At 36.3% G+C, this 13816-nt stretch overlaps 1 protein-coding gene across 1 annotated transcript; it reads left to right on the forward strand.

Annotated features, from left to right (window-relative positions):
• The first annotated feature begins 753 nt into the window (after positions 1-753).
• Positions 754-4631, forward strand: LOC107702877 (L-rhamnose-binding lectin CSL2-like). The gene is made up of 12 exons (XM_016505315.1): positions 754-793; positions 981-1010; positions 1331-1375; positions 1481-1610; positions 1755-1864; positions 1949-1993; positions 2080-2215; positions 2699-2814; positions 3626-3670; positions 3793-3931; positions 4112-4221; positions 4370-4631. Coding segments are annotated over exons 1-12 (939 nt in total). The 5' UTR covers positions 754-762; the 3' UTR covers positions 4372-4631.
• Positions 4632-13816: the final 9185 nt, after the last annotated feature.

Raw genomic sequence — 13816 nt, forward strand, 5'->3', positions numbered from 1 at the left:
AAATTGGTACAATAGAACATGATGATTATGTTTTATCAGTTTTGGTTATATATGCTAAATTCAATATAGACAAATGTGGCAGTTCTCATAGGGAATCCTGGTAATGGCCTTTAATGGAATTATGTTCTATAAATTATTATAAATTAATGCCTAATAAATGCACACCCAATACATTAAGGCAGAATTTTAGTGTAGTGTGCATTAACTTTAAATGCATACATTATTTTAAAACAGATTAGCATTAACTGTATATGTATTGTTTAAACAATTAAGTAGTTAAACTGTAATATTAATAAAGCAATTTTCTATTTTTAACATTTGTACATGTAGCCTCTTTGAAATACTCGAAACTAGACTATACTTTAAATACTTGGAATATTATTATTTTTTAAATTTTAAAATTTACTATACAACCTTCTGCTAAATACTATTGAGTATTGAGATTAGTATTATTAGCATTAGTATAATTGAGATTAGAGATTAGTATATAGCATTGAGATTCTAAAATCAAAGATACTGTGAAAAAGAAAAAAAAATTGCATCAACTCCAAATACATTTTTCAGGAAGTTTGAAGTGTTTGCACAAGATTACATATTACACATTTACTCATTTTTACACATATGTCTTTACTTTCAAAATATGTTTAAGGGAACAATTGCAGGGAAATTCGTATCTGATTGAGTAATCAGAAAACAGACCATATAAATATGGATCAGCTAGTCAAAAGCTACATGTACACTTTTGACAGCGACAGCAGAACCATGTTCTCTCTCAGTGTCCTCCTGCTCACCTGTAAGTTTCTTTCATCTGCTTAAATAGAAAAATCAGATGCACGGTGAACACTAATGTATAGTTGCACTTTTAGACATTTGAACAGCTCTGTTCTGGGTTAAGTTTAGGGTTGATGATGGTGTGAATGACTTTAAGATTAGCATTGCACAGGGATTTTAATCATTTATCTTCTGTTGTTGTTTTACAGTTCTGAACTCCAGATTGCTGATATCTGCAGGTATTTCATTTATCCATGAACCACATCAACAATCAACAGTTAAACAAAGATTACCTAATTGTTAAGTCCAGAAGATCAGACAACAGACTGTATGCATAAATATTGATTAGCTTACATCAAAATCTGTCAGATCTAGCATGCAAAACCACATGCATTGCAAAAATGTAAAAGACTGGATGCAGTGGTTGCCAGAAGAATGTTGTTTCTTCTTATTATTATTATCATCACTACTAAGTATTTTGTAGTATCTGGAGTTTATTGTTCTCTCCCCTATAGTTTATCAATCTCACCTTGTTACAAATGACACTTTAATTTTTCAGAGACTGTAGTTACATGTGATGGGTTTGTCCAGCGTCTCAGTTGTGGTAAGATGTGTCACAATAATCTAAAGTTATTTATTATGTATTCTATTGTTAATGTTGTTGTTTTAACAGTAATTCATTATTTATTGATGTTTTTCTTCTGTTCAGATACTGGGGTGATCAGTGTACAATCAGCAACCTATGGCCGCACAAGCAGCCAAATTTGCAGCATTGGACGACCACCATCTGAGACATCTAATACTCAGTGTTCAATAGATGTCCCTGCGGTCTTCAAACGGTAAGATATTTTTCATTGTCTTTTTGCTTGTGACTACAGACAGAAAAATTATGGGTAGAATTATGACTCTGTTGCTTACTCTGTGGTTAGCTTACTTATTAGTATATATTGCATTATATTATTTATGTCTTTATCCTTAAACAGGTGTAATGGACTGAGAGAGTGTGAGTTAAACACTCAAGGACTGGCACCAAAAGATCCATGTTTTGGCACCTACAAGTACTACACTACCAACTACATTTGCATCCCAGCAGGTTTGGACTTTTTCTATCTCTTCCTCCAATTCCAGTTCTTTATAATTTCCTTCTCTGTGTAAATGTTTTCTGTCCATCTTCCAGAAACAAGTGTGACTTGTCACGGTGGATACAGCTATTTGAAATGTGGTGAGTGATTTTTCCACATCTCATTGTTTCAAGAAATGGAGTCACGTGGATTACTGAAAGGACTACTATTTTTTATCTTCATGTAGAAAATGGTAAGATTCAGATAAATGCTGCAAACTATGGACGTACAGATAAAACCACCTGCTCTGAAGGACGTCCATCCAGTGAGCTCCAAAACACCAACTGCTATTCACCCAATGCACTGGCTCCTGTGTCCAAAAGGTAGGTAGATAAAAAAAAAAATTAAGTTCATGATCTTCTTTCAGTCTAAGCTCACAGGGAACGTTCTGGCAAGATTAATGAACGCTCTTCCAGTAATGTTATTATAATGTTTGTTTAAAGATGTCTTTTTAATAGCATTCTCAAAACATCAGCACAAAAATTTTATTTATAAAATGTCCATGGAGTATTTTTTTTCTGAAACATTTTAGCTGGATATTAGTCTAACTTTTTTAAACATTTCTACTGATTACTTTCTAGAACATTCAAAAGTAACATTTCCATTAGAATGTTCTCTTAACGTTTTACTTAACATTCACATAACCAAGGAAAAATGTTTTAAAAACATTTTAAAACTTTCAGAGAACAGTCAGAAATAATGCTTTCTTAATGGTAACGTCAGGAAAATGTTTTTACAACATATTTTTGTTAGCTGGGATAAAGATGCAAAGACTAATGTAAGCCTTCCTTTTTTGACATGTAAAGCTGCAATGGCCTGGAAAGTTGTGAGGTGTTTGCGACACATACAGTCTTTACTGATCCCTGCGTTGGCATATACAAGTACCTCGCAATCTCTTATTTTTGCCTCCCACCTGGAGTTCGTGAGTATTTATTATCAGATTTGCTCAGTTCTTTATAGTGTGTTTTAGAATATTTTGATTTAAGAGACTTTTGAAACAAGAGCCTTATTTAGTACGGCACATTATTCAAAGTTGAACGTTATTTCTCCCCTGCATTCCAGCAACCCTTGCGAAAAAAGTACACTTCAGCATACTTTTAAAAAGAGTACTTATTATGGATATAATATACTTTAAAAGAATATACTGTGAACTTAATATAATGTTTTTGGACATGTATTTGCATGATAATTACAATTAAATGAAAATATATTATAGTTTAGATTTACATTAGATTCAATTAGCTGAACTTAAATTCCAGATGAAATCATAATTGAATTTATTTATTTATGTATTTATTTATTAGTATGAATATGTTAGCCTTAAGGTTTTCTGTAAGCTAGTGTGCTCCAAAACAATGACAAAATTTGCATTTAGAAGATATAAGCATTCAAAACTTAGTCTTTAACTTCCGCCAATATGAAGCAACTATTTTGATGACATCACTCTGCACTTCAGCTTCTCATCAAACTTTCTGTCCAGTCAAATGCTCTCTAGAATCCAAAATACACTTTTAAGATTTGATGTACACTACAAGTACATATTAATTACTAAGCCCACTTTTTTCACAAGGCAAAACACATAAATAAAGGCTACCAGACTCCATTTTAATATGCTTTTAAAAGTCATGATCACGGTACACACTGCACACACCATTACTCACTAAGCCTGTTTTACAGTTATTTTAAATTTGAATTTTTTAAATTGCTTTACAACATCTCTCTGTTTACTGTAGATTCAAGTATAGTCTGTGAACATGAGACGAGTGCCCTGAACTGTGGTGTGTATTCTGTTCTTACCTAGGTGTTACAGAGTTTTACTTGAGCGTTACTTGAGTTTGTACAGAGTTAGTGACTGAATAGTATATTTAGAGACTGTAAAATGTTGAATTGATGTTTTCAGATAATGGGACTGTCATACGCATTCACAGCGCTAACTACGGCCGAACTGACAGCAGCACGTGCTCTACTGGACAACCTGCTTCTCAGCTTGCCAAAACTGACTGCTACGCCTTAAATTCACAGACAGTAGTCACTAGTGGGTCAGTTTATGTACACATTTTCACATGTAATTCAGTCTTTGCCCTGCAGAAAAAACAACAACACAAACCAGATAGGAGCAGCTAAGATTTGTGTAGTCTAAGTGTTTTCTCCCGGCAGAGTAATAAAATCACTTTTTAATTAAGTGTTTTTTCTTTAATTCATATTTTATCACTGTGTAGTTGTGAAGGGAAAAACAACTGCTCCATATTGGCCTCCAACAGTTTCTTCTCGGATCCATGTGTCGGCACAATCAAGTACCTGTACATCTCATACTCCTGCGTGTCTAAGTGTAAGTGTGACTGTACAGAGCAATGATACTGCATACATGTGCTAGTTTTCTAATGTGTTGATCAGTTTTGTTTTGGTTTTTACTCAAGAACTCACTCATCAGTCTGGACTGATAACAGTTTATTACTGTAAATTTTTTGTGTTTGCAGAGAATGACAGCTGATCTTGTGGATTTGGCCTCTTCAGTTCTCTATCAGCATCTCTTCTATTTTAAATGCGCTGAAACTAAATCTATTTCTTCATTGTTAATGCATCTAATATGGTATTTGCCATCTTTCCTCTTGTAAAGATAAGGCACAAAAAGTAATATGCCAATCTGAATTCAGTCTTTGTGTGCAGATGAAATCATTGGCTGAGACTTTTGCATAAAGCTTTGATTCTCATATGATAAACATTTCTATGGACCTTGCTTGTACACCGTGTTGGGAGTTTCCTTACAATAAATGCTTTTCAAATGGGAATGAGGTGTGTGCATCTTCTTCTTAACGCATGTTGATTGTAAACTCCAGATTTACCTTATCATCATTTACCAAGTGTTAGGATAAAGTAACATTTACATACGTTACCGACATTGGAACAATACAAAGCTGGTATAACTTCTTTCATTGAAAAACTAAATGCCAAGTAAACCTTACAACCTTGCAAACCTTTTTATGCAAAATTCGCCAACTGTAATTCCCTTTTTGGTAACCTACATTACAGTACTACTGTTTTGTATTTGAATAAAGGGGTGGGCGACAGGGCTTACAAAAAATTGAATCATTTCACTCCGAGCAGGACCAGTATTTTAATGTTTCTGTTCATGCGTTCCTTCTGTATTATTACCGTTCCGAAAGTGGTTTGAGCAGAAAAAATACTGGTTAATAACGTCATTTATTTTTTACTTTTTTTTTTTTAACCAATAATAATAATAATAGTAATAATAAAAGTTATAATAAAAATGGTACAGCGTTTTCTTACAAAAAAAAACAAAACACGAGAGTCTATCTTGCATCTAGTCATAGTCAATATACAGCATCAACTCTTATAAGATTTTGGCCAAATGTATTAAACGAAAGGAAAAACTGTAGACTAACACTTTAAAGGGGTCCTATTATGCTCTTTTACAAAGTCTTGATTTTGTTTTTGGGGTGTACTAGACTGTGATTGGCAGCACTCGGCGCCTGGTCGGGAAATGTCATGTCCCTTACCATAACCGCCTGCGAGCTTCAGTGTAAATATTGCGTCAAAATCAATCAAATTTGAGTGCGATTTAAACCCGGATGATTGTAACCACTCTAAGTTCGTCTGCCTTGGGAAAGCTAGCGTGTCTCCGACATAGTGATAACACTCGTTGCCTTCTCTAGTGCAGCTCAACCAGGTCTCGTCCCATTCGTCGATATTTGTGATATCACAAATCCCGGAAAATATACGTTGTAGTCCAAACGAGTCGTTCGTTGTAGTTTTTGAAAAGTGATTTCTGTTAAATAAAATATCTCCTTTTGAAGTGGACTTTGAGCTTTGTAACTTTGCATATCTTTTTTATGCTCAAACAGCAACAAAACAGCAACATTACAGACTAACTAAAGTTGAAAAAGTGAAAAAGCATAATAGGACCCCTTTAAAGAAATTGAAGTATTTTTTCAAGATATTTAAAGATGTTTGCTGCATGGTTAAAAAAAATACGCTGCTGTAAAAAAATTGCATTTTAAGAGGAAAAAAAGAAGTCGCGTGGGCAATGCCCCCCCAGATTCTCCTTGTACCCCTCCAGATTCTTCTTGTGCCCTTCGATCATGCCCAGGATACTTAATTTTTGATAGGACACAATATTTAAAAGAAAAAAAGTTAGCCTACATATTAAAATGACCATAGATGCGGTTGTATTTTTCTTGCGCGCCTCATGGCACGCGTCCATAAAGTTCCCCCTCACTGACAGAATTTCATATGAAATATTAACGCCATATGCAAAATGCTGTAAAAACGCGTAAAAAGAAATATGATGCACCCTCTTGATGATGCACAAATAAAAATATGCAGAGCATGTGTCGCGAAAAAAGTGAAAATGAAATTAAAAGGTGTCTATTGCAGCATTAAATTTAAATCTGCGTATGGTGCATCCACGGCCGTCCATAGCTGACGCATGGCCCGGTGCGAGGTAGGGAGCGGGGCCCCCCTCTGTCCGTTTGCGATCGCGTTCCTGGGGGGTGGGGTGTCTTGGCTGGTCCCCCTCGGTCCGTTCGCCGCGGGGCCCGAGGGGGAACACCCCTCGGTGTTCAATTAACATAAAAACCTATTAATTGGTTAACGGTTAAGTTCCCTCACTATATACAGTGAAAAACTGTAATGGACATTTCATGTAATAAACCTGAAAAGAGAAAAACTGTAAATTGACCTTCTCAGAATTCCCTGTGTTACATTTCACATTTGATATTTTTAAATTTAAATAACCATTTCTATTTTTCATTGAAAATAACAATTTTTTCTTCGTTTTTTCTTACCTTTTATGTTCATTAGGGTTTTATGTTACATCTAATGTTGTTAAATTCATGTTTATTGCATTATTTCAGTTACCATGATAGAACGAATGACTTTGTACACCTTATATATTTATTAGCATATTCTTTCTCATCTTGTGGAAGAACTGTTTGTGATGAGCTTTGGCTCATCATGTGACTTTCTCTACCTGATTTTGGTGGTTAGCAGTGTATTACAAAGGTACTAAACAGATTTCAGAACTTCAATAGGTTGGTATATTAACGTTGTATCAGTTAATAAAATACGGTTTTTAAATGTAAATTTAAATTAAATCAGTGAAACCTAAAATACCGTATTTTTAAAGGTAAAATTCTGGCAACCACAGCTGCCAGTTTTTTACCATAAATTTTACAGTTTTTATTTTTACAGTGTTCATACACCTCGCAGAATATGCAACATAGCCTAAAAGAAGAAGAAAAAAAAAACAGATAAAAGAAAAGATTTTAAAAAAAAAAACTTTTTTTTTTTTTAATTTTAGTACTGCCCTGAATAAGCTTTTTCACATAACAGGCATTTACATATAGTCCATATGCATTTACACAACTTAAGCTAAAAGTTTTCATATGCTTTATTTACATTACCTGATGATCCACGACTGTTTTTGTGATTTGTTTTTATGATAAGTCCCATGTTTGTGCTGTGCAGTCCTGGGGCCCGTTCTTCGTTCGTCGCTTATTACATCCGATATCAAATGATATCATGATATCATCGCGCTAATCAGGATCTGGCTAATTCGGTTCTTCGAACGCACCTGTTGTTGATGATTAGTATAGCTGGATTGAGTTATCTGAGATAATTGCGCGTTCATGGGTTGGTTTAAAAGGGGTTATGTATCGATACTCGAAACCACGATCAGCAATGCAGCGATTGGCTGGCGGCAAGACAGCAACGTAATGACATCATATAATTAAAAAAGACACGTGGGCTGCGTTCAGCCCCGACAAAAACGGTGCAAAATACGTGTTTAATACTGCAAAATACGCTCGATGTTACAGTCACTGCCCTTGCCGTCCAGAATAAATGAGAACATCCCAATCAAGTGAAGGGATTTGTGGAAACTGTGGTTCCTAATTATTGTGATCCAACATTTGCCTCGCATTTCAGGATGAAAAGACAAACATTTCAGGTGAAGGATAATCCACTTCTTACCTCCGAGACTGTGTTATGATCTATATGACCTTATTATTTTTATTGTGAGTATTAGGCTTATCATTATTGCTGAGCACTGTTGTTGTGCTATTGTAATATTTACCATTATATAAATTATTATATTTCTTATATTTTACATTTTTATTTCAATGTAATTAGCAATTCATTTAATTTTATATTTGAACAGATTTGTTACGTGACAGCATTAATTAAAGTTTCTGAATAGATCTCTCAGTGAGTAAAACTGGCTGTGTCTATAGTATTAAAGACTACACAACATTATTATATTATCTTTAAATACATTTTTAAATGATTATTATTTTTAAATTATTGTCCCTGGATCAGTAGGATACTCTTGTAATAAAGTAGCATTGGTAACGGACAGATTTTAAGTATCAATTCTGCTTAAAAAGATGCGATCTAATCCTGTTTACATGAAATAAGCCTGCTCCTGAACAGGTTTAAGTTTACGGACCTGTTGCTATGACAACAACTCCTTGATGAGCTTTGAAGAACCGAACAATCCTGGATCATGTCAAATCGCCAACAATGAAATCCAGCTAACGGAGTAATCCACGTATGAAGAACGGGCCCATGTATAGATATCTATGGGTACAACAATGAGTATGATGTTATTGTTTTCACGGTTGTCAAGGATACGCAGAGCGAATGTGGGCAGCCATGCCATCGTTTTTAAAAGTCTCCGTTTGGTAACACTTTATTTCGATAGTCCACTTTAGACATTCTGTTAACAGCAAGTAACTTTGCAACTACATGTCAACTAGCAGTCATTAGAGTATTCCAAACAAAAAAATTAGGTAACACTTTATTTCGATAGTCCACTTTAGACATTCTGTTAACAGCAAGTAACTTTGCAACTACATGTCAACTAGCAGTTAGTAGAGTATTAGTAGACTGTCTGCTTAATATCTTCTAACACTTTCTCTGTCAACTTATTCTACTAACCCTAAACCTACCCTAACAGTCTACTCTGAGAGTTAGTAGACATGTAGTTGCAAATTAATGAGAATTAGTTGACATGTAGTTACAAAGTTACTTATAGTTAGTAGAATGTCTAAAGCGGACTATCGAAATAAAGTGTAACCCTCCGTTTTGGTGCGTTTACACAGAAACGCAACCCCCGAGTTTTCAAACTAAAACGGGGTCTGTAGCGTTTTCAAAAGTCTCCATTTTCGAGGGTCGAAAACTCCGGTGTACTGTAAATGACAGGCATAACAGTAGCAAAAGTTATGCATTTTAAAATGAAAACTCACTAGCGTAAGCATAGCCTTAGGCTACGTCTACACGAAGCCAGAGCTTTCCCAATCCGATCTTTTTTTCCCCCTCGTCTCAAGAAATATTGCGTCCACACGAAACCACAAAACCGACACAAAATGATGTAGTATACATGCCAGACCAGTATGTGGCGCTGTAATTCTGCCACAGAGATACACTAAAACTGGAGAAGAATACCTGGACTATACGCATAAACCTTACATTTACATAAATACATTTATTAATCTCTGTTTGTGTTAATGTTAGTTAATAAAAAGACAATCGTTCAGTGTTTGTTGCTCTTACGTGACGTAGAACGAGGGGCGAGACGTGGGCTGATGATGTCATCGTTTCAGAAAACATACGGATTCGCTGTCCACATTAAAGCGCAAGGCCGGCGTTTTCAGATTTATCCACTCTGGGACGGTTTAAAAAAATATCGGTTTCACTCTCCCAAACCGCCGGATCCGTGTGGACGAAACGCCTATACGATTCAAAGTTCTCTTCTTTCTCGCCCTGTTTGTTTCTATGGTTACTGATTTGATTAGGTTCCTCAGTTCAGGTGTGTTTAGTTAGGTTCTCCCTTTGTTTTTTTCTGTCTATTTAAGCCCTGTGGCTCTTTCAGTTCATTTTCAGTTCTACATCGTGTTAAGCTGGTTGTTTTGTTTCTGTTCTGGAGTTTTATGTTAGTTTCTGAATAAAGACTGCTGCATACGGATCCTGCTTCCTCTCTGCTGCAACCAGCGGTGACAGAAGAACTGACCCAAAAGATGGATCTACCGGCAGTCCAACTATTGTGTTTGGACCAGGAAGAGCAGTCCCTCGAGGCCCACACTAGGAGGTTTCAACAACTGGCATGCCTCACTCACTTCCCAGACCGATCGCTGTGTATTTTCTACCTGACCCGCTCCTGAGACCGTTCCAGTGAGTGCAATTCCTGAGCCTGTTCCAGTGTCGGTTCTAGCCCCTGAGTCCGCTCCAGAAAAGTCTCCAGAGTTCCCTCCAGCCCTAGAGCTCGGCCCAGAGAGCACTGGACTATCCATCATGGCTATAGTGTTGTGTGTCTGGGCCACACACACCTTGGCTCCAGCCCCTGACCAGAGTCCAGTAATGGCTCCATATAAGTCCTATAAGTCCCCAATCATAGTGGCCGAGCCTAGCGTCAAGGCCACGGAGACCAATCCTCCCTTGCCCCCTGAACTGCCGGTGCCGCCCTGTTCCTGTTCTGGAGTTTTATGTTAGTTTCTGAGTAAAGACTGCTGCATACGGATCCTGTTTCCTCTCTACTGCAACCAGCGGTGACAAATGTAGGCTAAAATACTGATAAATAAAGCAAAATGTTTACAAACATTATAAACACAGCAATAGGCTATTTTAGTTCCCTTCTCTTCACAGCAAATCCTCTACAGTTAACAGTATTTATGCTATAAACGTCAAGCCAAAACGAATGTATTTATAGCAAAACTGCACTTACCTCTCTCCTTCGGCACAAATCCAAATGTTTCCATATTCGCAACGTATGTGGATGCTAAAATATTATTTATTATGTAAACTATAGGCTTTGTACTTCACTCGCATTATCGACGTAAAACATAACAGTACAGTGAGGCGGTGGTCACTCTGAACGGCACAGATTGTACTGCTGACTATTTCAATTGAGCAGTGTAACTTTTTATGTTTCTTCAACTGTATTATTCATTATTTTGATAATGAACAGGCTGATGTCAAGTTAGCAAAACTATGTTGTGTGCGTGTCACCGGCGCAATCACCCTTAAGGGCCTGTTTACACCTGCATGGTCACTTCATGCATTTACTTTGATCAGATAGCTATCCGATCGCGCAAACCACTTCAGGAGGTGGTCTGGGACGCATTCAGACAAAACTGGACAAGTGTAAATGCATCTGTTGTTGAAACCACATATTAGTCCTCCCAAAATGTTAAAATAATAAACTTGTGAGAGCGTGTTATAAGCTATATGACATGCCATAGCCAGATATGACAGCGCTAATGCAACACACATCGCCGCAGATGAGTAGCCTATCTCTTCAGCAAGCTGATGCGCAAATTGCCGCAAAAGAAGCTGAAAGTAGCCTAAGTCGCAGACTCTCAACAATCATCATCATTAAAAGTAGTAAGACCAGTGTTGGGTAAGTTACTTTCAAAAAGTAATTAATTACTAATTACATCATCAATATTGTACTTAAATTACTTTTCTAATTACTCTGTCTGAAAAGTAATTTAATTACTCAATAAGTAACTTAATTATTCAAATCGGTAATTACATCTTAAAATCCTTATAAACCTTAAAGGTGACATATCATGAAAATCTGACTTTTCCAGGTTTTAAGTGGTCCCCGGTGCATCTACCAACCAAGGAAACATGAAAAAGATTAACCCAGTAACTTTGTTTTGGTAAGCCTTTTTCTGCAAGCATCTGGGAAACCAGCGCGTCTGATTTCGCTCCCTTGGTGACTTTGCAAAGGGATCTCATTATAATATTACCGCCCCTTAATCTGTAAATTTCCACCCACGGCGCCTTCATTTGATTTCGCAAGCGACAACGGTGTACTAGTTCTAATGCCATGGCGAAAGTTTGAGCAAAACATGCTAACTGTTCTGCCTTTGTCTGCACAGACGAGCACAAAACGAAAACACTATTTAGATCTAAAATAAACATGCGATGTATTTCCCAGCTTCACAGACATAACCGACTGTTTTTGTAACTCGTGTGTTTTTAACGTAAACTTGTGTGTGAATGAGAACTTCGATTAGTACTCACATGCTGTGACAGCAGCTTTCTGTCCGTGTGCTTCGGATGTGTGCTCTCAGAAAACCGTATATCAGAAGTTTAAACTCATATGGTTTAAACCACATGATTTCAGTGCGATAAACATGATAATCAGAACCATAACAGATGTTTTTAGCAGGTCCGAACTGTAATGGCACAGCTCTATTCTGGAAAAGGGGGCGGGGAGCAGCGGCTCATTTGCATTTAAAGAGACAGGCACGAAAAACAGCTTGTTTCTGCTTCCACTCAAAATAGGCATTTTCAAAATTATATAATAAATGATCTGTGGAGTATTTTGAGCTGAAACTTCACAGACACATTCTGGGGACACCAGAGACATATTACATATTGTAAAAAGGGGCATAATATGTCTCCTTTAAAGCATAGACAATAGAAATTAAACTCTTTATTCTTTCAGTTTGAGTCAAACATGGAATAGTTTAGCCTTTTAGTTTTAAAACAACTGTAATACTGAAAACATTTTAATAAAAAATGTTACATTCCTTGGTTAACAAATAGAATTACTCTGCAAAATATCTGAATAACAAAAAAACTTAAGAAAAGTTAAACATGACATGTATCAAGCTGTAAGCATTAAACGTTTTAAAGCAATGAATGAGTACCATATTTCATACACACCGACATACTGTGCATGTATTGGCATTCACTGATACTAATTTACCTACAAAAATTTTTTTTACTGTCATTCATGCACATATACTTAATGTAATATGTTTAAATAGTAAAATGGTGTTTAAAGAGTAAAATGGAACAACATACTGTGTAGATAAACATCAGTAACAGCTCATGCGCTGCTGTGCAGAAGAGGCAGTGGCAGAGTAAAGGCCTTTCTCCTCCTCCAATAGTTACGATTCAAGTAGCTTTACTGGCATGGTAAAAAAGCTTTACACTGCAAAGTATTAGTAACATTGCCAAATACACTGACAGACAATTTAAAAAAGTTAGTAGTAAGCAGAGAGCAAAAATACACAATGACTTATTGTTTCTGAACATTTTACTCACGTTGGACAGTGTTGATGTTATTGTCAGATCATTGGTTTCCACATACCTGACAGCCAGGTTTGAGTTTGAACTATAGGTTTCTCCTAGCAGGTATGATAGTTTGTCCTTGTGTGGTGACGAAAGTCTTTTTCATGGGAAGTGAGATGAGGAAAATGTTTGACTAATTTGTGTATAATCAGGGCATGTTGTTAAAAGTGCAGTTCTGTTTCCACTTCATTTTGTATGCAGCGAAGTTGCCATTTTCTCAGGACGTTTCTGTCAGTGAGAAAATGGAGGAGTCTGTGGTTTAGGATGTGAAAATGATTTTATTCAATTCATGAACATTCTTCAAGGACGTATTCAATGAGGTAAAGGTTACAGTACAGGCATTATGGGAGGTGTTTTGGTGATGGTATACAGTATTTTATTTATAGTTTCTAAGTGTACTAAATGTTTTATATGCCAATCTGAGCTTTTTAAAATCTGTTTTTTTACAGTAAATGTACTGATATTAACACAGGTAGTATAATAGAAGGTAACATCATGATTATGTGTCCACTGTTACGATCACCAGCTGGAGTGCCCATGAGCTCCTCCAGAGTGCACTCTCTCCTTGTTCACGGTCTCTCTAACATTTATGGACTTCATTTCCCATATTCCTTTGCCTGCACTCATCAGCACTCATTGCTTTCAGCTGTTACTCAAGTTTAGCATGACAATCCAACTCTTTAACAGTGTAAATAAGTCAGAATGCATGAAATAGCATTAGACCTCCCCTCTAACTTTATTTAATTCATGAACATAATACAAGGATGTGTTCACTTATGAGTTTAAGAAAACATTTAGGGAAAAACAAAGGTTCTTCA

The sequence above is a fragment of the Sinocyclocheilus anshuiensis genome, unplaced genomic scaffold, assembly GCF_001515605.1.
Source record: "Sinocyclocheilus anshuiensis isolate Anshui unplaced genomic scaffold, SAMN03320099.WGS_v1.1 scaffold366, whole genome shotgun sequence".
NCBI lineage: Eukaryota > Metazoa > Chordata > Actinopteri > Cypriniformes > Cyprinidae > Sinocyclocheilus > Sinocyclocheilus anshuiensis.

What these genes read in the sequence shown, in the direction of transcription:
- LOC107702877 (XM_016505315.1), top strand. Translation starts at nt 763, where the DNA reads ATGTTCTCTCTCAGTGTCCTCCTGCTCACCT. An exon ending in TGTCCAGCGTCTCAGTTGTG is followed by an intron (nt 1,376 to 1,480) that starts GTAAGATGTGTC and finishes TCTTCTGTTCAG; the next exon opens with ATACTGGGGTGATCAGTGTA. An exon ending in TTGCCTCCCACCTGGAGTTC is followed by an intron (nt 2,815 to 3,625) that starts GTGAGTATTTAT and finishes TGTTTACTGTAG; the next exon opens with ATTCAAGTATAGTCTGTGAA.